Below are 23,963 nucleotides of genomic sequence, written 5' to 3' on the forward strand. Positions count from 1 at the left end.
CTCCCTACACTCCTTCCCGTGAACTCCGTTTGCTGGGTAAATGTCTCCTGTCGTCCCCCTTCTCCCCCACTGCTAACTCCCGGCTCCGTTCCTTCTATCTCGCTGCTCCCTATGCCTGGAATAGACTCCCTGAGCCAGTACGTCAGGCTCAGTCTCTGGCTGTCTTCAAGTCCAGGCTTAAAGCCCACCTCTTTGCTACTGCTTTCGACTCCTAACCATGACTCTCTTACTCAACACCCTCACTTATCACCCCCTACCACTGCAATTTCCCCACCCCTAGCTGTCTGTTCGTCTGTCCAATTTAGATTGTAAGCTCTGTTGAGCAGGGACTGTCTTTTCATGTTCATTTGTACAGCGCTGCGTAAGTCTAGTAGCGCTATAGAAATGTTTAATAGTAGTAGTAGTAAATAAAAATAAAATAAATATACAGGATAAACTGAGGCCCTGAGGTGCCAGGAAATGGCATTTTGGACACCAACACTGATCATAGCAAGATCAGGCTGCCCCGCTCCAACTGAACTAAACTACTGGTCTGTGTTTCAACTACCAGTTTATAGTCTAAAATTCTGAGCAGATGACAAATCAACAGTTGGCATATTTCTCATAGAGAAATGCAGTCAAAAGCATAGTTAAATTGTTCAGTAATATCCAAAGCATCTTTAAATAAGCTGCCTCCTAAAAGCCTACATATCCATTTCTTGATGCAAGTGAACAGGAAGGGTATTCCACAGGGAAGGCGCTGAAGCTGAAAAGGCACGTGCACGTACAAAGCTCTTACGAATCAACTTCACGGGTGGAACATTAAATTGGACATTGCTAGGATGAATGAAGTAAAGGAGAGGGCTGATAAGAGGCAAATACAGAGTGAAGGTAAGCAGATGCCCTGCCTGTACTGCCTTAAAGACAGTCATTAGCAGCTTAAATTTGGAGTGATGACTTATAGGTGGTCAGTGTATTTGGCAAGGGGAGATACGATAGAGGTCTATAAGATAATGAGTGGAATGGAACGGGTCGATGTGGAGCGTCTGTTTACTCTTTCCAAAAATACTAGGACAAGGGGGCATGCGATGAAGCTGCAGTGTAGTAAATTTAAAACAAATCGGAGGAAATATTTCTTCACTCAACGCGTAGTTAGACTCTGGAATTCGTTTCCGGAAAAAGTGGTTAAGGCGGTTGACTTAGCGGACTTAAAGAAAAAGGTCGGACGGCTTCCTGGAGGAAAAGGCCATAGAATGTTGTTGAATGGATGTGGGAATAATCCACTATTTCTGGGATGGGCAGGACAAATTGTTTGTTCTTTTGGCCGCTATCGGAGACAGGGTGCTGGGCTGGATGGACCCTTGGTCTGTCCCGGCATAGCGATGCTTATGTACTTATGATGTCTAAAATATGATACATTGAGTTTCGTTTGATATTATTCTTTAAAGCACATATTTATTTATTTAAGGGTGCACTCTCCTGACTAGGAATTTTGCCCGATGAATGAAGTTCACTGCTTCACCCCATTAGCGGTTGTTAATGATGACTGCCTCATGGGTGTGTTAGTTATCTGAGGACATTTCTCCAATATTCACATATTTTCCATAAGTCTGGTTCCCTGGTTTTTGGTTTGTGCCGACATAAGTCGCGCCGTCACATTTTGTGCAAGCTGAAGCACCCTGATGGTGGTGAAAAGAAGACCCACAGATAAAGAATTACAGTAGTCCGAAAGCATGCAATATTGTTTGAAAATGGCAAGGCCCGAAAGGGAGTCTCGAAACCAAAGAAGAACAAACCTTTGCGAAAAAAACAAACAGAAACAACAACAGCAAAGGCAACAAAAAAAAGCCTCAAAGCAAGTGGGTGCGGTGGAAAAACCTTTGTGAGGCTCTAAACGAATCGTGTTTCAGCCGGAGCCGAGGGCCGCATCAGCAGTCTACAAACAGCTGCCGTTTCTAAAATACGGATGCTTTACTTGCACTTGCATATCTAGATTCAAATCAAATCCCTCTCCTCAAGTCACTTCACTGGCTTCATATCCGTTTCCGCATACAGTTCAAACTCCTCTTATTGACCTATAAGTGCATTCACTCTGCAGCTCCTCGGTATCGCTCCACTCTCATCTCTCCCTACATTCCTCCCTGGGAACTCCATTCACTGGGTAAATCTCTCTTATCTGCACCCTTCTCCTCCACCGTTAACTCCAGACTCTGTTCCTTTTATCTTGCTGCACTATATGCCTGGAATAGACTTCCTGAGCCGGTACGTCAAGCTCCGTCTCTGGCCGTCTTTAAATCTAAGCTAAAAACCCACCTTTTTGATGCTGCGTTTAACTCCTAACCCTTATTCACTTGTTCAGAACCCTTATTTTATCATCCTCACTTTAATATTCCCTTTTCTCTTATTTGTCCTGTTTGTTTGTCCTAATTAGATTGTAAGCTCTGTAGAGCAGGGACTGTCTCTTCATGTTCAAGTGTACAGTGCTGCGTACATCTAGTAGCGCTATAGAAATGATAAGTAGTAGTAGTAGTAGTCTTTGAGATTCCGGAATCTTGCTACTCTTTGGGATTCTGGAATCTTGCTACTCTTTGTCCTTATCTCTTATTTGTCCTGTTTGTCTGTCCTAATTAGATTGTAAGCTCTGTCGAGCAGGGACTGTCTCTTCATGTTCAAGTGTACAGCGCTGCGTACGTCTAGTAGCGCTATAGAAATGATAAGTAGTAGTAGTAGTAAATCTAATATAAAGCCCAAGGTAGTGAACTTTCATTCCACAATGGGATCTGAAAACATGCCAGAAACCAAAGATTGAGAAGTAACTTGAATAGAGCCTCTCGAGACAAATCATACTTTAGACTTATTAAAATTAACTGTCAAATTAATATCAACCAGCCAAGTAGAAACAACATTCAAGCGATTGAGAGCTTCAGGAAGGGCACTACTGCCAACTCCAGACTTCGCGCCTTCTGTCTCGCTGCACCCTACGCCTGGAATAAACTTCCTGAGCCCCTACGTCTTGTCCCATCCTTGGCCACCTTTAAATCTAGACTGAAAGCCCACCTCTTTAATATTGCTTTTGACTCGTAACCACTTGTAACCACTTGCCTCCACCTACCCTCCTCTCCTCCTTCATGTACACATTAATTGATTTGATTACTTTATTTTTTGTCTATTAGATTGTAAGCTCTTTGAGCAGGGACTGTCTTTCTTCTATGTTTGTGCAGCGCTGCGTACGCCTTGTAGCACTATAGAAATGCTAAATAGTAGTAGTAGTAGTAATAGCAAAGAAAACCCTCTGACAGGAAAAATTTGCATGATGTCATCCACGGAGCCAACTTTTGATAACAACTGGGGTGCTTAATTCAATACAGATTGTCTCTCCCTGGACACACTGAGGGGCTTTGCTCAATATTGGGGGTGCTGAAGCACCCGCTGCACCGTCAGCATAGCACCGTATCACTAAGGATTGCGTACATGAAGTTGTGACCCACCCAAATCAATAGATGGAGTAGGATAGACGTTTTATAAATAAAAGTGACCTAGAATCAGTACTGCGTGAGTGAGACGCTGGCTGTGAAAGGCCCGTTGGCATGGTGACTGCTAGCTTAGACTAGTCTTGGCCTTTCTTTTCCACCCAGCACTGAAAGCCATGCGAGGTGGATAATCAAAGCATAGCAGAGCCTACACTTAGCTTCCAGTTCTGTTTGTATAGTAAGGATACACGTCTCAATGCTATGCGACAGGTACTCAGTGGGTTTGTTGAGTGCGGGAGGACTCTTCGGAATTAGTTTTGCTCCTGCTTTTGTTTGGTTGATTCCATCTACTTAAGTCACCTACAGATTTGTCTTTGTCAAGACAAGGGTGTTTATCATTGGATGATTGATCCTTTTGGATACCATCACTAGATCCCTGACCCAGGCATTTCATGTCGAAAAAGCTTTTGAAGGTTCTTTATGCTTTTTTTGGTTATTTGCAATATAACATAGTAACATAACATAGTAGATGACGGCAGAAAAAGACCTGCACGGTCCATCCAGTCTGCCCAACAAGACAAACATATGTGTAAACCTTACCTTGATTTGTACCTGCCTTATTCAGGGCACAGACCGTACAAGTCTGCGCAGCAGTACTTCCCGCCTCCCAACCACCAGTCCCGCCTCCCATCACCGGCTCTGGCACAGACCGTATAAGTCTGCCCTCCACTATCCTCGCCTCCCAACCACCAACCCCTCTTCCCCCCACCTGCTCCGCCACCCAATTTCGGCTAAGCTTCTGAGGATCCATTCCTTCTGCACAGGATTACTTTATGCATATCCCACGCATGTTTGAATTCCGTTACCGTTTTCATCTCCACCACCTCCCGCGGGAGGGCATTCCAAGCGTCAGTCGTTGTCAGACAGAGGGCAGGAAGGAGGTGCGGTCAGAGGCTCTGAGGAAAGGGAGCCAGGCCTGGTCCCTTCCCCAGCTATGCGGAGGGGGCCTGGGGAGAGAGGCCCAGGAAACTCCCAGGCTATGGGGCCTACAAGGCCGAAGGATCTGAAGGCCCGGCGGAGTAGCTCTCAGCCAGTCCCTCCTCCAGCACGAAGGGAGCGTAGTCCCCTGGACCGTAAAGCGCCCAGAGCCAGGGAGGATTGTGGATCTGATGCCTCCTCCATGACCCAGCGGCGTCCAGGTAAGGAGCCTGAAGATCATGGGGGAGGAAGGAGGAAGGTTGAGGCCCTAAAGGTGCAGACCCAGAAGGAGCAAGGACAAGAAGGAATGGAGGTGGGGCAGGAGGCCCAGTTGGGATTTGAGGCAGCCGGCAGTGAAGAAGAGTGGTCAGAAGAAGGGGAGGAGGCCGGTGAGTGGGAGAATATGGACCCAGGACAGTGTGCCAGAGAAACGGTGGAGCGGGTGAGGCACATCAAGTCTCTGGAGAAGGAAATAGAGGAGCTGGGGAAACGGTTGAAAATGACTAAAGCCATGAGTAGGCTTGCCCCAGCAGAGCATGGTCAAAAGTATAAGACTGAAGAAAAGCGCTTAACAAAGTTGCTGAAACAGAAGGAAAAAAGAATTGCTTGTTTAAAAACAGGCTCTGCAAATCCCTTGAGGGAGGTTTATGAGAATCAAGAGAGGATGCAGGCTGGTACATCTAAAACTATGAGCCAGGAGGTTTTTTCCCCAGCACAGGAATCTACCAGTTTAAGCTCAGGAACATTGTTTCACAAAAGGCAGTTGGTAACAGAGATTGTACAAAGTCCAAACAGTCAAAGTACATTGCAAACTATGAAAGCCCTGATGAGCCCAAGGGAAGAGGGAGTACTCAGGTTGGATACAGCTCCAGGAGAAGGGGGAGGGGCGGATTGTTTGGCCTCAGGTATTCCGGTAGAACAGAAAGGAAAAGACACAAAGTTACAACACTGTCATATTATTGAAACGGATGGAGACAGGCTTTTCACCCAGGACAATTGTTCAGTACCCACTAGTGGGGAAGAAGAACAGGGTGTGGAAAAAAGTATTGAACTTACCTGTATGGAGAGATTGCAAGAGAAGCAAAAGCCAGCAGGCTTCCAACTGCAGGAGCACTCCAAAGGTGCTCTGATTGAGGCAGCAGTTTCTGGTGATCAATTATCATCAGCTGTGCAGCTTGGCTCAGAGCAGGTCTGCCCGCGAGGTCAGGACGGACAGGAGGAAGAATCAGGAGAGGTCTCTGTTCAATCTGCAGTCAAGGTTGCAGGGGACCTGCTAGGGTATGGTTCCCAGGACATGGAGAATCAGCAGGAGAAAGAGGAGCGGGAACAGGAGTTGCATGGAATGGAGCAGGACATTGGACCAATTGCTCAGTCCAGAGTAGGCTCTGAAAGTGCACTAATTGCTAAAGCTCCTGATGTCCCAGTTGAAGGTCTGGGTTTGAACTGGTTGAGGGGGGGCTGTGTGCGAGGGGAGGGTGGGGGGGCGGGGGGAGGGTCTTGGTCAAGAGAGGGGTATGCTTTCTTGTCGGAAGGTGGGGGAGGGGGATGTGGGGAGCCGGGATTCGGAGGAAGGGAAGAAGGGTAGGGGAGAAGTGAGGGGGGCGGGGGAGGGGCAGGGTGCTCTTTCCTTTGCGGCGGTGGTGAGGGGTGAGGGGGGAGGGGAGATGGGGGGGCGGCCAGTGTCTGTGGAGGGATCAAGGGGGAAAGGGGGGGAAGGGAGAGGGGCGGGGCAAATCCCCAAACGAAGGAATGTGGTGCAGATTAGATGGGTGGGGGAGGGGGCTATGCCTTCTCGGGAGACGGTTTTGAGGATGGTCATGGGCCTGGGGTTTGTGCCGGAGGACTTCTATGCCTGTATTCACCCAGTTAATTTGCCTGAGTACGATGTTAGTTTTCTAACGCAGAGGGGTATGGAAATCTTTTGGGAGAGGTATGAGGGGGTGAAAGGAAGGGGGGATTGGAGCAATTATGTGGTTATTCCTATTAGTAGACCTGACTTGGTGCAAGTCACTGTATTGGTACGAAACGAGTCCATTTCAGGGGCAGACCTGGCCTACTGGTTACAGCGGCATGCGGATTTGAGAACCCCGTTATCCAAACTCCCGGATCCAAGTAGGGTGTGGGCAGGGGGGTGGGGGGCTTGGGTTAAGCTAAGACAGGAAGGGCAAGTGGTCAAGCACATTCCTTCTGCGGCTTTTATTGGCCGGGACAGGATTCTCTGCTTTTACAAGGGACAGCCACGGCAGTGTTTCCGTTGCGGATCCTTTCGCCATTATAGTATGTCTTGCCCAGTACAACAGTGTGTAAAGTGCGGGAGTAAGGAGCACTATACAGAAAATTGTTCCTCTATCCGTTGTAATTTGTGCGGGGGTCTGGGGCATGCCTTTAGAGACTGCCCGAGGGCGCGTCATAATAGGAGGGCTGAGGGCAGGGGGAATATGATTCGGGGAGAGGGGCAGGATCTAGGTCAGGGTTCTGGGGGTCTGGGGGTTGGGAGGGCTTGGGAGGAAGGGGGAGGAGAGGGAGGTTTGGGGGTACAGGGGAGGGGTGGTTTGCAGGGGGAAGAGGAGGGTTTACGGTTAGAGGAGGGCGGGGGTCTAGAGACTAGAGGGGGACAGGAGGAGGAGGGAAAGGGAGAGTGGGTTCAAGTGTCAAAATTAAAGAAACGGAAGGTTTCAAAGGGAAAGGGTTTGACATTACAGGGGTTGCCTGGGGTGGGGCAGGGGGGTAATCGATTTCAGATTTTGGAAGAAGAGGATGGGGGGGCAGAGATACAGGGGAAGGGGGATGATGGGGAGAAGGGACCTCAGGAAGAGGGAGGAGGGGAGAGGAGTCGGGGAAAGGTCAAGGGGGAAAGGAGTCAAGGTAGGAAGGGAAGGGGTACCCATGACGAGGAGGGGGGGATGGAAGTGGAAGATGTTGAGGTTGGGGAGGAGGAGGGGGTTCCGGTAGGGAAGGGAGGGGGGGGGTAAGAGGAGGATGGGGCAGGGGGTGGTTAGCCAGGAGCAAGCTCAAGGGGACGGTAATGTAGAGGTAGGAAAGGAGGGGGAGGGGGTGCAGAGGGGAGAGGTTCAAGAGGGGAAGGTTGCAGGGGGGGATTCCGTAGGGTTTAAAAAGAAGAAAGGGAGGAAGAAAGGTATGAGGGAGGGGGAGGGGAAGGTTGGGATCAGGATACAGGGATACGGGACTGGGCGGCAGAGATAGGGGATAATGGAGAGGAGGATTACATTCTGGGTAGCAGGTTGCCACAGAGAGTAGATAGTATGCAAAGGAAGGAGGAGAGTGAGGAGTTGCATGAGTCCTAATGGGGGGTATGGCAGGGCTTCTTCTGACGTTCGCCACCCTAAATGTGGCGAGTGTGGCTTCCCAGAGAGCTCAGTGTTTGGCCTATGAGTGCTTTTCTCAGGTTAAGGCCGATTGTTTTCTGCTTCAGGAAACGCGTTTGCAGAACCTGGAGCAGCTGAGAAGGGCGCGCAGGGATTGGAGATGGGGACCCTCGGTGTGGGGGCTGGCAGGGGAACGATATGGGGGAGTGGGGATTTTATTTAAGACACATAAGGTGGAAATTCAGCGTGTGATGGAACTCGGGGTGGGGAGGTGTTTAGTGGTAGACGTATTATGGCAGGGTATGGCGTTGCGAATTATTAATCTTTATGGGCCGCAGACTAGGAAGGAGCGCAGTTTGTTATTAGGGAAGATCAGGCCTTACTTGTTTACTGCACGCCAGGTAATTTGGGGGGGAGATTTCAATTTAATTATTAGGAAACAGGATAGTGGGGGTACTAAGGTACAGGTGACATATGATGGGGTGCGCTTGCTCGGGATCATGAAAGAGGGGGGGCTGATAGATGTTCACATAGAACATTTCCCAGATGAGGATGGATTCACGTTTAGCAGGGGGAGATGTAGGAGCCGAATTGATCGGTTTTTGGTTCGTAGAGGGGTATGCCAGCGGGGGCCTCGCCTGCTGGACGTGGATTTTTCCGACCATAAACTGCTTCTTGTGGAAGTAGGGGGGTCGGCGGCTCATAGGATAGGTAGGGGGTTGTGGAGGATGAATTTAAGATGGGTCCAGGATGAGGAGGCTCAAAAGAAATATTTGAATTTTTTAGAAGACCAGTTATCCTTACGGGGGATCTTTCCCTCCAGAGGAGAATGGTGGGAGGTGGTGAAAAAACGGACGCGTTTCCTTTTCATGGGACAGGCACGGAGGAGGGGAAGGGAAAGGACACGTTTGGGGATGGCCTTGAAGCAAAGGAAGGATTATTTGATTTCCAAGGGAGGGAGGAAAGAGGATATCCAAGAATTACAGTCTCTGTTAGAGAAGACTCAATACGATCGGTATTCCTCTTTAGTTTATGAGAGGGACTTTGGTAAATTGATTAGCCCAGATCCCTTCGTTTGTTGTAGGGAAAGAAGAGAGCATAGGGTGGTGGAGGGTTTTAGGGATACTAGGGGGGTGATGCAGGATTCCAAAGAGGGAATATTGAAGGTGGTGGAAGAGCACTTCAGGGGGTTTTTTTCGGATCAGCACTTGGATGGGGGGAGGATGGATCAGTATGTGGAAGGGACTCCGGGGGTGGGGAATTGGGGGTCTCATCTCCAGGCCCTTTCGTGCCCCTGGACACTGCAGGAGGTTGAGGAGGCTATAGGGGCCCTGAGAAAGAGGACATCTCCGGGGCCGGACGGGCTGCCGGCAGAATTCTATCATACGTTTCGCAGGCGCCTGGCTCCGATTTTATTGGATCTCTGGGAAGAGGCACGTCAGAGGGGGTCTCTTCCAAAATCCTTGTTGGAGTCTGCATTGATTTTGTTAAGTAAGGGCAAAGATCCGCAGCTGTTAACTAACTGGAGGCCTATTGCGCTACTAAACTGTGATCGTAAGATCTTTGCGCAGATGCTCTTCAAGCGTATGCGGCAATTCTCGGGGGACTTGTTGGCAGCCTCACAGGCTTGTGGGGTGCCGGGTAGAGGGGTGCTGGAGGCTGCGGCATGGGTGAGGGAAGGTTTAGAGCGGAGTCGGGAGGAGGGGTCAGGGTGGCTGATGGTGGCGCTTGACCAAGAAAAAGCCTTTGACAGGGTCCAATGGGGATTCCTCTGGCGGGTTTTAGAGTATTACGGGTTCCCTAGGGATTGGGTGGCACAATTACGGTTGTTATATTCTCATGCACATGCATTTCCATTGATCAATGGGTGGAAAGGGGGGGAATTTGAGCTGACGGCAGGGGTTCGGCAAGGGTGCCCTTTAAGCCCTTTGCTGTATGCATTTTCTATAGACCCTTTTATTAGGCGTCTGGAGCAGGGTGGGGTGGGAGGATTGAGGGGGGTGGAGGTAAGCACGGGAGAACAGTTGCAGGTGGTGGCATACGCAGACGATATTACTGTGTGGGTGGCAAACAAAGCAGAAGGGGATAAACTTTTGGAGTTCATCCACGATTTCGCAGGGGATACAGGGTCACGGGTGAATATCCACAAATGCAACAGTTTGTGGTTAGGGCCAGTAGGGGAGCAGTTTGAATTAGGAGGGGGTTTCCCGGGGGTGGTGGATAGAATGAGGGTTTTGGGGATTTACTTTGAGATAGGAGATTATGCTAAATTCAACTGGGACCGTTGTCTTCAGGAAGCAAAGGGGCGGGTGGACAGGTGGAAGAGGTGGAAAATGTCCATGGAAGATCGGGTGAAACTCATCAAGACCCATTTGGTGCCCCTCTTTTTGTTCATCAGCTACATTTGTTTGGTACCTGAAAAGTGCTATGCCTCGTTGTATAGCATTTTCTTCCAGTTGCTGTGGGGCAATCGGTTGAATCCAGTCAAACGAAACACCACATATCTATCTAGGAAGGAGGGGGGGGGTAGGGATGATCAATCCGGTTTTGTTTTTTAGTTCTTTGTTTGTGCACTTTAATCTAGGGAGAGCGGTGGGTCAGGCTCCTCCAGGGTGGGCGAGTAGTGTGCTGGGGTGGTGGGAGAGGGTTTGGGTGGGGTGGAGGAGAGGGGAGAGGGTAGGGGTATTGCGGAAAGGGGCTCCGGAAAGGGTAGGGTACTATAAAACGTTAGTAAAATTAGTTCGGGTCTGGGGGATTCTAGTGGGGGAGATTAGGGATGGGAAGAGAGGAATCTGGGTGGAGAGAGTGCGCTCCCAGATGTTCTCGTCCCCTCTGGTACTTAGGGATGCTCCCGGGGAAGTGCTGAGGCAAGGGCTACGGAATATCAATTCGGAGAGGATTCCGGCTAAATATCGGGACATTGCCTGGCTGTCCCTACACGGCAAATTATATGTCAGAGAGAATCTGAGAGATAGGAAGATCCAGGACAGGAATTGTCCAAGGGGGGAATGTGTGGGGAAGTTAGAAACCATGGACCACTTTTTGAAGGACTGTCCCTTTTCCCGGGGGGTGGGTGACAGGGTTTCTGCTCTCCTCCAGATCCCCACGTTCCGTTCCTATACGTATGCGGACTGGGTGTATGGATATCGATTCAAGAGAGGTCAGCTGGATCCGGGGACGGGGTTCTTGATTTCGCTCATTCTCCGGTTCTGTCTTTGGATGGCTCGTTGCCGGGTATCCCTGCACCAAGAAGATCGATCCATTGAACAGGTCAGTTGGGATGTGGTGCGGGCTGTACAGCAAGTGGCGCAATGGGAAAGAGTGGAGAGGGATTCACAGATGGTGTCCTTGTGGTGGAAGCATGTGAGGTTAAAGGCCTTATGATTATAGTTACTGTGATGTTGTGTTGGTTGTAATTTTAGGGGGGGAATAAGGGGGGGAAAAGGGAGGGGGAGGGGTGTATATATGTATAGGGGCAGAAGGGATTGTTTTGGTGATAGAATGGTTTGTGTTAGGCATGTGAATATTGGTATTTATATGATTTCTGTATTTTTGTTATTCGTTGCTGTAAATAAAGAAATCTCCAAGCATCCACCACCCTCTCCGTGAAAAACTACTTCCTGACATCTTTCCTGAGGCTGCCCCTCTTCAACCTCATTTCATGTCCTCTCGTTCTACCGCCTTCCCATCTCCGGAAAAGATTTGTTTGCGGATTAATACCTTTCAAATATTTGAACGTCTGTATCAAATCCCTTATAGAGAATTAGTTTATGAATTAAGGAAGACCATCAGCTAACCCTCCTTAATTGTGTGTTTTATATGGCATTGTTTTGTTTATTTGTTTATTTTGTGTTTGTGTTTATAAAGCAGATCGAGGCGATGTACAATAGATGGTAACACATATACAAAATGACTCAAACAAGAGCCGCCCAGGGGTGACTCCAGTTTTCTTAAAATCCCCAATCGCTGATGACAAAGATTAACGAGGAATGACTACCATCATTGGTTTGCCCCTGTTAAAGTTCAAAGTCCCAAAAAAGCGATGAAGATAACACTGTGGAGTTGTTATTCAAAGTGATTTAACTGACTAATCACCTGTTGAGGGCTAACCACGCATTTTCAGCAGTACTTCACTGGTTAGCACCAAACTGAAATCTGGCTATTTTGGAGGCGTTCCAGGGGTGGAGTCGGCACTTGACCAGTTAAATGACGATATTCAGTACTTAACCAGCCAGGTTAACCGCATAAAAGCCAGCCTATCTTTATACTGAATATCGCACTTAACCAGCTATGCGTTAGCTGGTTCTGAATACCCAGAAATTCAATGCTGGTGCCCAGATGTGGCCTGGCATTGAATTTCTGGTTTAACTCTGGCAGTGGTTTGCAGAATACTGATTGCCACCAGCTGAATATCCGGCTCTTCATGACTTGTTGCAAAAATGCAAAGTTATTTGACTTTATTTTATTTATTAGGATTTATTTACTGCCTTTTTGAAGGAATTCACTCAAGGCAGTGTACAGTAAGAATAAATCAAGCATGAGCAATAGCCAATTACAGCAGTAAAAATATTCAAGTAACAATACAAAGTACGGCATGGTAGACTACTTACAATGTCAACACAATACGTAATAGAACATTTTAATTAATAGCGATTGGTATAAGCAAAGATGGAACATATAGATAGATAAGAGGGTAAGAAGAGTTAGAAAGTAAGGTGACCAATTTAAAGAAAGGTGCACATGAGGTCAGAGAGATGGTTAAATATTATATCAGCTATGGTAGGAGTAGATAAACATGTCTACTTCCATTAAAGGCCTGGTTGAAGAGCCAAGGAAAACACAAAATTAAGGGGTTTATCTGATGATCCTCCTTTGTTTGTATACTCATGGATCTTCCTCCACCCCCATCCCGCTCTCTGTTGGAGTTCCTCAGGGATCTGTCATTGGACCCCTTCTTTTTTCAATCTACACCTCTTCCCTGGGCTCGCTGATCTCATCTCATGGTTTCCAATAACATCTTTATGCTGACGACACCAGCTTTACCTCTGCACACCAGAAATCACACGGAAACCCAGGCCAAAGTATCAGCCTGCTTGTCCGACATTGCTGCCTGGATGTCCAACCGCCACCTGAAACTGAACATGGCCAAGACCGAGCTCATTGTCTTTCCACCCAAACCCACTTCTCCTCTCCCTCCACTCTCTATTTCAGTCGACAACACCCTCATCCTCCCCGTCTCATCTGCCCGCAACCTCGGAGTCATCTTCAACTCCTCCTCTCCTTCTCTGCCCATATCTAGCAGACAGCCAAGACTTGTCGCTTCTTTCTCTATAACATCAGCAAAATTCGCCCCTTCCTCTCCAAGCACACCACCCGAACTCTGATCCACTCTCTCATCACCTCTCGCCTTGACTACTGCAACCTACTCCTCACTGGCCTCCCACTTAACCATCTATCCCCCCTTCAATCCATTCAGAACTCTGCTGCCCGTCTTATCTTCCGCCTAGACCGATGTGCTCATATCACCCCTCTCCTCAAGTCACTTCACTGGCTTCCGATCAGGTACCGCTTACAGTTCAAGCTTCTCCTACTAACCTACAAATGCACTCAATCTGCAGCCCCTCATTACCTCTCTACCCTCATCTCCCCTTACGCTCCTACCCGTAACCTCCGCTCACAGGACAAATCCCTCCTCTCAGTACCCTTCTCCACCACCGCCAACTCCAGACTCCGCCCTTTCTGCCTCGCTTCACCCTATGCTTGGAATAAACTCCCTGAGCCCATACGCCAGGCCCCCTCCCTGCCCATCTTCAAATCCTTGCTCAAAGCCCACCTCTTCAATGTCGCTTTCGGCACCTAACCATTGTATCTCTATCCAGGAAATCTAGACTGCCCCCAATTTGATTGACTGCACTTTTTTGTCCTTTAGATTGTAAGCTCCTTTGAGCAGGGACTGTCCTTTGTTAGATTGTACAGCGCTGTGTAACCCTGGTAGCGCTTTAGAAATGTTAAATAGTAGTAGTAGTATACTAATTATGTATAAGTAATGTGTTTATATCAGCCACATGTCACACAGCATAAAGAAGTGTATTGTGGTGCAGTTGTGTTGCTGCCTTCTCATATTTGTATACAAGAAATTGGGGGTGGGGGGTTAATTTCTTTGGAAATTTTAGTATAGTAGGGTGCCAGTATGACCTCTAGTGCTTTGAGTCCACCCCCCACTCTGACAATCTTCCTTGCTTGGACAGACTCAAGTAGGAACAATGACTCCATTTTTTTGTTTCATCGAATCATCCATAAGACTATTCTATAACATTCTTTTGTCTCATTCATACACTCTGATGTTTTATCTTACCCAGAATGTGAACCGCACTGAATCCTGGAAAGAGGATCTTAGCAGTATACAAGATTTGATATGATTTCATTTGAATTATTCCGGACTGGAAGCTAATGTAGATACGGCATCAAAGATTTGGTAGACAAAGGTTCACGTATTAGTGAAATGTAAACACAAAACAACAGAGATGAAGGTGGGGGAAAACATTTCCAAATAACCAAGTTAAACAAGAAGTAAGAGAGTCCAAAAAGTTTATTCGCCAAAGTAAACTGACCCAAAAGACCCTGCGGACAAGACTATTATCCACGGCATGCAGTCTAGTGTATTGTGTTCGAGTGTTTCATGGTTTTCGCACTCTCTGCGTTGCTAATTTACCTGAACCATATTGACCTCTGAAGCTTTGTGCCGAAACACGGCCCTTGTAGGGCGTGGTCATGGGAGGTGCATGGGTGGGTCGGAGCATTCCTGAAATTTGTGCACAGTGTTATAGAATATTGGGGACGCGCGCCAAGAATTATACCTGGTTTCAGCAGTCGAACGTCCTGGCACCCAGATCTGGGCACTGAAATCGGCACTCGATGCTAGTCTAAAATAGGTGCCCATCTTTGAGTTCCCATTATAGACCGATTTTTCAGCACCATTTACTGAATCTCACCCTACACCAGTCAGTGAACACTCTTACAGAATAATGTTGAACTGTTTTTCTGCCTCTTATACACATAAAGACTTTATTCCACTAGTACAGTACCATCACTTGCTCGTAACAGATTTGCCGAATGAATGCCAGTCTTTTCAGTAGGTCCCAAGTTGGAGCGATCATTTAGGAGGTGATTTTATAACTGGGTGCCCACATTTCAGCCCTACTTTCAAGCTTCCTTTCCTCCCTTACCCAACCCTCTTCCTTGACTCCCTCCCAGTTGGAACTCCTTCCCTCTTGCTCTCGCCTAATGTTGAACCTTCTAATTTCCTTTCATTCTTCTCCCATTCGATTTTGATTGTAAACCGCCTAACAGTGGCGTAGCCATGGGTGGGCCGGGGCCCACCCACTTAGAGCTGAGGCCCACCCAATGGTAGCACACTTTTACCGGTAGCTGGTGGGGATCCCAAGCTCAGCCAGCTGAAGACTTCCCCCTGATGGTAACAAAAACGCTACTCTCCACGATACCGGCACCTGCGTATGCTCACTTTTCAGCGCATACCTGCTGCAGACTAACAAAGTGGAAAGAAGTGTTTTCCCGACAGCTGAGATATTTTTTGGGTGATGGTTGGGAGGGGTTGGGAGAACGCTTGGTGCCCACCCACCTCTTGCCTAGATCCACCCACAGTCTGTTTGCTACGCCCCTGTCGCCTACTGATATCATTTCTATTTAGGTGGTATAAATAAATATACACCTATCCTGTAATGAACCAAATCTGAAAGCCAAATGGGCTGCTACAGCCACTGTGTGAGCTCCGCGTCTTCTCTGCAGTAGCTCAGCTACATGCCCTTCTGCTTGAAAGATTAATGCACTACATTTCTCTCTGTATGGCATGTGCAGTACATTTCTTTCACAGCGTTCCTAAATAAATAATCACGAAATACTGTTCAGGAAAGATAGTCGCATTGGTCCACATGGGTTTTGTGTGTGGGGGGGGGGGGGGTGTTAGCAGACTCGATTTCTCAAATCTTGTTGACTAGAAGAGGAACTTTACACACCCTCGTCACACAGACACACAGAAAACGAAGGACACGGCCTTGTCGGGGTCTTCCTGGTAGCGGTGAAATCTGAAAGCGCTGTTGCATTATCGGTTGTTCTCTCCTTTGTTAAGCCTCTTTCACGTGTCCTCTCCATGCGCTTACTTGATACTCGGCAGGTGTCCCCCCTCCTCCTGTAGTGCTCACCCAGAATCTAGATGTAAAAAAAAAATTGCCTTACAGAGAAAATGGCTCTCCTAGCATTACTCTCCGGCAGTAATCTAATGCGGGCAGTGAACCAAAGCTACTAATTTAGAACACTTCTGCGTATGCGAGTCTGATAGAGTAAAGACTCAGTATTAAGAATCCTGGCTAGATTAAGCAACGCCGGCTGTACTGCATCGCAGAAAGCAGGTTTGAAAAAGAAAGGGTCGTGAAAAGTGACAAGCTTTCATACTTTGACTCGAGCCCCGTAGGATTCACCGCAGACGTCGTGTTCTTCATTTCGTTCCACTCAGGAAATCTTGCTGAACGAACCCATCTTTTTAATCCGTTCTGTTCTCTTGTTTTTTCTCTTTGCTGCAGTGCTTTTGTGATAAACAGCGGAGCTATCCAAAGGTCACGAGGTGAAGGTCAGGTTTGTGTTGTTTGTCCCGGGATCGTGGGCTGCTGCTGTGGTAGAGGTGGCCCTAAGCCGTGGAAAAGGATGGGCAACCTGCGGCTTGCTATTGAATTTTATGTGGCCCCAACCCAAGACCAAAAGAGTTTTGCCAGTGTTAAATACTGTATTTTGCAAATATTTTCAGAATAGCCATTCCAGCAGTTTGTTTCCATCATTTTTAGTTACATTTTTACTCCTTTATTTATCACATAGAGTCTATGGAGCTGTATGCATTTCCGGTTCTGACAAATTGCATAATGTTGTGTCCAGCTAGGTTTAGTACCATCATTCACTTTCTGTGTATAAAGTTGCCCTCCTCTGCTCTGCAAGCTGCAGTTCAGTGGCAGTGACGGCTGGGCAAATTCTGCAGGAACGGAACAATTTTTTAAAATTAATTTTCATTTATTGAACATCGCCACCATGAACAACAAATCTCAACAATAGCACAAGATTTCTGCAAACTGTACCAATAACCAGGGGCATAGCCGGACCTTGGCGGGAGGGGTGTTCAGAGCCCAAGGTGAGGGGGCACATTATAGCCCGTCTCCCCCCCCATGCTGCCCCTCCCCTGGCATTTCCTACACTCCCCATGCTCTCCCACCACTTCCAACTCCCCCTCCCCACTGCCGCCACCGTCGCAAGGTACCTTTGCTGGCGGGGGTCCCCAACCAGTCCTGACAAGGAGGAGTAGCCTAGTGGTTAGTGCAGTGGACTTTGATCCTAGGGAAGTGGGTTCAATTCCCACTGCAGCTCCTTGCGTGGGCAAGTCGCTTAACCCTCCATTGCCCCAGATACAAAATAAGTACCTGTAAATATGTAAACCGCTTTGAATGTAGTTGCAAAATACCACAGAAAGGCGGTATATCAAGTCCCATTTCCCTTTCCTTAAAGTGAAACTGAGCATGCTCAGTTTCACTTAAAGGACCGTGCAGACGCGCCGCGTTCGCTGATCTCTGCTTTCTTCCTCCTGACGTCCAAAGCAGAGATCATTGAACGCGGCGCACCATGCTCAGTTTCACTTTAAGGAACGTGCAGGACGTCAGGACTCAAGAAGACAGCAGCAGTGCAGCACAGATCAGCAAACGCGCCGGAGACTGGTGCTGAAGAAGGCTTCGGCTGGCGGGGGTCGGGTACCCCTGCCAGTAAAACCAGGGGCCAGGTCTAAATCTGTGGGGGCCCATGCCCCGTGGCCCCACCTAGCTACGCCCCTGCCAATAACACAACTGCTAGGAGCTACATAACTAACCTCAATATCGATAGCCCCCCTTCTTACCAAAGAGCAGTGGTTCCCAAACCTGATCCTGGAGGCAACCCAGCCAGCCAGGTTTTCAGGATATCCACAATGAATATTTATGAGAGAGATCTGCATGCACGGAAGGCAGAGCATTCAAATCTCTCTCATGAATATTCATAGTGGATATCCTGAAAACCTGACTGGCTAGGGTGCCCCCAGGACCAGGTTTGGCAACCACTGCCATAGAGCGAGGTGAGTTTAACGTATATCCTAACTTAACCCTCCTGGAACCGACAGTGCCTCCGGCAGAACTTCCTCCTCTGTCAGAGTCTGGTCTGCAACTGAGCTGGAATGCCCTCCCGCGGGAGGTGGTGGAGATGAAAACGGTAACGGAATTCAAAAATGCGTGGGATAAACATAAAGGAATCCTGTTGAGAAGGAATGGATCCTCAGAAGCTTAGCGGAGATTGGGTGGCAGCACCGGTGGTTGGGAGAAGGGGCTAGTACTGGGCAGACTTCTACGGTCTATGCCTCGACAATGGCAAGGATAAATCAAGTATGGAGAAAAAAAGTGAGGAGAATGAATGAGGATACCAAAAATGTGTTTATTCACATAAAAAATGACAAAATTCTCATAAAAAATGACCCGACACGGTCGTGTTTCGGCCCAAAGGCCTGCCTCAGGGGTCTTTAGCAATTTAAAACAAAACAAATGAAAACAAAAGAGTGAAACATAACATTGAAATTGGAAAACAATAACAACTAAGGAATCAAAAATGTAGTGATACATGAAATTACACTAAAAGTGGAATAAAATGACACCTGAGAACGATGACAATGATAATACATAATAAATGAACATAGCATTGTAATAGAAACATATATGTAAACACAATGATCTGAAGACTTGACTTGAATATTAAAAATTAAAAATTATTACAAGTATATTTAAAAATTAATTAAAACATATATAATATATTAACAAGTGTAGGATGTTAGAACGCGTGGAATGTACAATGCATGAATATGTATTAAAGGGCAATAACCATTATGTGTGTATACAAATGGAGACAAAAGATTTAAAATTGTATATGATATATATATGTGTATATATATATGACTGGAAAATAAAATCCATGAACATATTGCATTTATAAAAAGGACATATGACTGAACGTGAACCATAAGAATGAATTATAAAATGAGAAATGAAATAAAAACATGTCATTATATATATTTTTTAAAATTTTAGAGAGCTGATTTGCCTATATTGCTAATTACCTTATCTATATAACAACATAGCCATACAAAATAAAAGTTGTTCATAACTTATACAATTGGAATATATTGAAATTATTATCAAATACCTGAGAAAGTGTGAGGTGAAACGTGCACAGTGAAAATATGGTGTAGCAGAACTCTCTTGGATCTATACATATAATGATAAAAGTGAAATAAAAGACAAAATTTGTGAGATACCAAAAGATATATTTGAAATTATGGTGCAAAATAAATGATGTTGGGTATCACATTTGGAATAATTGTATTTGAAATAGTAGAATAAATGTGCAATAAATAAAACCTAAAGAAAGGTCAGATGTACATATAAAGTAGCACATATGAGTTTATCTTGTTGGGCAGATTGGATGGACCGTACAGGTCTTTATCTGCCGTCATCTACTATGTTACTATAACAATATATCTTACATTCTACCGTTTACCTCACGGTTCTACATAGTTTACACTAATAGAAGCTGGACATTACCAGGAAGATACATCATAAAATCAAATCATTCATTATTCCAGATTTTCCACTAGAGCCCGTAGTCGCCATCCTTTTAACCAGGATACCTCTCCATGGCCCATAGCTCTGTCGTCATCCAGTCCCTACAGTGTGCTTCTTAGCTTAGTCATCCGCTAAACCTATCCAAGTTTTGTTAATAGCTGGTCCCTTGTAGGGACATCCTTTGTCTTCCAGGCTGCCCCTGACAACCAGTCTGATAGCTGTAGGAATGGAACAACTTTAATAATAAGGTTAATGAAAGAGTGAGAAAAGGACCAGGTTCTCCCCCGTCCCCCCGCTCGGGACAGTTTTCTAAAATTAGGATATGAGTGAGAAAGCTTACATCGTCCTTTGTACCTTGATTATGTTGTTAGCAGTGAGCCACCTTGTTCTGCTGGCTCGAGAAATCCTCATATGTTCTGCTTTTGAATCTTCCCTTACTGTTTAGAGCGAGGGATTGTTTCCATCTTGTAAAAAAAAAATTCTTTGTTGTAAAAGAAAGTTAAGTATATGGGTTATGGGACAGTTTGGAAAGTCAGTCCAGCCAGGTAATCTGCCATCCTGAAATATGGATAAGAGATTGTATGGGCTAGATGGAAAAAGAAGCATTCTTGTGATAGTATGTGTATCTGGAATGGAAAAAAATGCTCATACGTTTTAGATTTTAGCTGTATTCCCCATCTTTCTGAATCTGAGCTCAAGGCACGTTACATATAAGTAATCGGTTATTACACAGTGGAGGGTGAAGTGATAAAGAGTGCCCAGTGAGACCCCTGGCTTGCCGCCTGCTTCTCAACTCCTTTTTAATAAATAAAATATATAGTTTTTAACTAGACAAAAATCCTAGCTGTTGGCGGAGCCTCACAAGTGAAATGTTGAAAACACAGAGGAATTCATGGGGTCTCATAGAGGGGCATAATCGAACGGGGACGACCATCTCTAAGGACGTGCCAGCGAAGGGGCGGGGAAACCCGTATTATCGAAACAAGTTGGACGTCCATCTTTCGTTTCGACACCCAAATGTTGAGATCGTCGACCTTAGAGATGAGCGACCTCGGTTTCCGCTGATAATGGAAACCGAAGACGCCCATCTCAAAAACAACCAATCCAAGGCATTTAGTCGTGGGAGGAGCCAGCATTCGTAGTGCACTGGTCCCCCTCACATGCCAGGAGACCAACCGGGCACCCTAGGGGGCACTGCAGTGGACTTCACAAATTGCTCCCTTACCTTCGGTGCTGAGCCCCCCAAACCCCACCAAAACCCACTCCCTACAACTGTACACCACTACCATAGCCCTATGGGGTGAAGGGGGCACCTACATGTGGGTACAGTGGGTTTCGGGTGGGTTTTGGAGGGCTGCCGTTTACCACCACAAGTGTAACAAGTGGGGGGATGGGCCTGGGTCCGCCTGCCTGAAGTGCACTGCACCCACTAAAAACTGCTCTAGGGACCTGCATACTGCTGTGATGGAGCTGGTTATGACATTTGAGGCTGTCATAGAGACTGGATAAAATGTTTTTTTAATTTTTTTGGGGGGTGGGAGGGGGTTGGTGACCACTGGGGGAGTAAGGGGAGGTCATCCCCGATTCCCTCCGGTAGTCATCTGGTCAGTTCGGGCACCTTTTCGAGGCTTGGTCGTGAAAAAAAAAGGGACCAAGTAAAGTCAACCAAATGCTCATCAGGGACGCCCTTCTTTTTTCCATTATCAGCTGAGGACGCCAATCTCTTAACCATGCCCCCGTCCTGCCTTCAGTACACTGCCGACACGCCCCCATGAACTTTGGTTGTCCCCACGACGGAAAGCAGTTGAGAACGCCCAAAATCGGCTTTCGATTATGCCGATTTGGGCGACCATGAGAGAAGGATGCCCATCTCCCGATTTGTGTCGGAAGATGGGCGTCCTTCTCTTTCGAAAATGCCCCTGCTGGTGTACGCGATGCCCAGGAACAGGGAAGGGCTTCTAGGCATTTCTGTAATTGCTCATGAGTGTACTTTATCCAAAGCACTGCCCATGATGTCATCCACATGTCCACGGAGAATAACATTTCTATTAGTGATACTGTTTCTGCTTTGTCACTCTGTCCCATTTTCTCACTTGTGATTTAAGCACCAGCCACTGCCATTTTTTATACCCGGATACCAGGTGGTTCTGAATATCTGGCTACAACCTGACCACTGGCAATTTTCTGTCTTTGTCAGTATTCAGATCAGTACCCAGATAATGGACTGCCTAGAATGAAGACAGTTGTTTGCTGTCCTAACTTTATCTGGGTCAAAATATTGCCACTAACTGGCTAATTCTTGAAACTCCACCCTGGGTATGGCCCCGGTGAACAGGCCTCATCTGGGTAGGAGCCATTCCTACCTGGCTAAGGGGCCCTTTTACTAAGCCCAGCTGTCACGTGGCCTGGGCGGTAATTTCATTTTTTACGTGCGCCGGAAAATATATTTTAATTTCTGGCGCACAGAGCTAAATGGGCAGTAATCGGCATTGTATGCGTGCTGACGATTACCGCCCAGTTAACGTGTGAGACCTTACTGCTAAGTGAATGGGTGGCGGTGAGGTCTCAGGCCCAAAATGGACGCGCGCCATTTTTCGTTTTGCCACACGTCCATTTTCGGCCAAAAAAAAAGAGGCTTTTTTTGCAGGTGCGCTGAAAAACGGACCTGCGCGCATCCAATACACACGTCTACACCAGCACAGGCCATTTTTCAGCATACCTTAGAAAAAGGACCCCTAAGTCCTCTTCGTTATCGATATAAACTCACAGGTGCTTTTAATCACTCATTTTCAAAGCTTAAAATGGCAGGTGGGAGCTTTTTCAAAATGTACATCAAGGGCTGCGTTTTGAAAATTGCTCTCTCTGTCATCTGCAGAAAAAGCCAGTAAGAGAGATTTCGGGGACTTAAACTGGCAACCTCCAGATCTCTGCGCTGGCTCATAGTTAACTGCTTTAGGCTACTCCTCCACAGATGATGATACAGACTTTTAATGAAGTGTATTTTGCCTTGCAGCTTGCTTTCCAGTCTCGGTTCTGTGACAATACCAGGATAAAGGAATATTGTCCTAGGAATGTGCAGTACAGGACACAGAGCATGGATGAGGATTCGGATTCCTGTGACGATACCACAGTGCTATTTTCCTTGCCATCCAAGGCCTCGAAGGACTGGGGTCCTTAAGAAAGGAGTTCGGCCAGCCAGGCCAGCTGTCAGTATTATTAGCAGCCAGCTGTTAGCGTGATATGATGACTTGAAGTGTCTAAAGAAACTATCTGGATATCGTAAAAGTGCAGACATGCAGGGATCATGGCACCAGACCCACTTGATCTGCCAAAAGTGCCATCCACCTTTTTCCTCCATTCATGCTCAGGAACTTGTGCAGAAGGACCGCCCGCACTTCTCTGCTCAGTCAATGTGCTGAGCTTAATAAAGCCTCAGTAAAAAAAGGTTTGCACACCTTTTCTGGACAAGCCTGCCCTGTGCTTACACATCCTGCCGGAACAGAGCACAGACAAGCAGAAAACATCCCACCCCCCTCATGGTTCCTGAAATCAGATAGTAGCACTGCTTCTGTAACAGTGACACTCCTGCTGGGAGCAAGGTCCAGCATAGATAATCTGGCCCAATAAGAAATGAGAGACAGAGAAAGAGTCTGCAGGAGGAGAAAAGGACATGTCTGAGAGGCTTTGTATTACAAGAAGTATATAGTGGACAGGTATCTGGGCATCCTGTGTATATTTGCATGCACTTCCTGTATGAAAAAGATGTGTCGAATATGCTTAATTTTAACCAGTGCATTTTGTCTAGCAAAAAAGGTGCCGGCACTCAAATGCTAAGCTACTCCAGGGGTGGGGTGATCATTGAGGGACCCACCCTACACTAGCCAGGCCCTCTGCAACCAGTCACAGAACCTATGACAAGGCAGAATTGGTGTGTAGAGTCTGAGCTCTTTCATTAAAACTTGGGGACCATGGGTCAGTTTTAGCAGACAATGGAAAAGGTGCCGGTACTCAGTACTCTCAAAAAAAAGCCCTGGTTTTCGAAACTCAGTACCCTCAAGTACCCCCTCAAAAAAAGCCCTGGTTTTAACCAAGGGCGTAGCCAGACTTCGGCGGGAGGGGGGTCCAGCGCCCGAGGTGAGGGGGCACATTTTAGCCCCCTCCCTCCGCCGCTGCTGACCCCCGCCGCCACCACCACCACCAACTTTGACCCCCCCACCACCGACCCTCTCGACCCCCCCTCCCCCGCTGCCGCTGTCGGCTACCTTTGCTGGCGGAGGACCCCAACCCCCGCCAGCCGAGGTCCTCTTCTTCCGGCGCAAGGCTTCGTTCTGTTTCTGTGAGGCTGAGACGTCAGACTCACAGAAACAGAACGAAGCCTTGCAGATCAGCCAGTAACGCGGCCGCTGGCTGATCTGCAAGACTTCGTTCTGTTTCTGTGAGTCTGATGTACTGCACGTTGTACATGCAGGATGTCAGACTCGCAGAAACAGAACGAAGCCTTGTGCCGGAAGAAGAGG

The 23,963-nt window shown here is 47.2% G+C and overlaps 1 protein-coding gene across 3 annotated transcripts in view; it reads left to right on the top strand.

Annotated features, from left to right (window-relative positions):
• LOC115469558 (cyclic AMP receptor-like protein A) overlaps positions 1-23,297 on the top strand; it is a 714,125-nt gene extending 690,828 nt beyond the window's left edge. For 2 of the 3 annotated variants that reach the window (XM_030202334.1, XM_030202336.1), the window contains one exon: positions 22,460-23,297. In XM_030202334.1, the coding sequence (XP_030058194.1) occupies positions 22,460-22,624 (165 nt within the window). In that variant the 3' untranslated portion in view covers positions 22,625-23,297. Of the gene's footprint in view, positions 1-5,071; positions 5,806-22,459 lie in introns of those variants that run through there. The other variant, XM_030202337.1, reaches the window with a different exon arrangement.
• The last annotated feature ends 666 nt before the right edge of the window (positions 23,298-23,963 follow it).

This window comes from Microcaecilia unicolor, chromosome 4 (genome assembly GCF_901765095.1).
Source record: "Microcaecilia unicolor chromosome 4, aMicUni1.1, whole genome shotgun sequence".
Classification (NCBI taxonomy): Eukaryota; Metazoa; Chordata; class Amphibia; order Gymnophiona; family Siphonopidae; genus Microcaecilia; species Microcaecilia unicolor.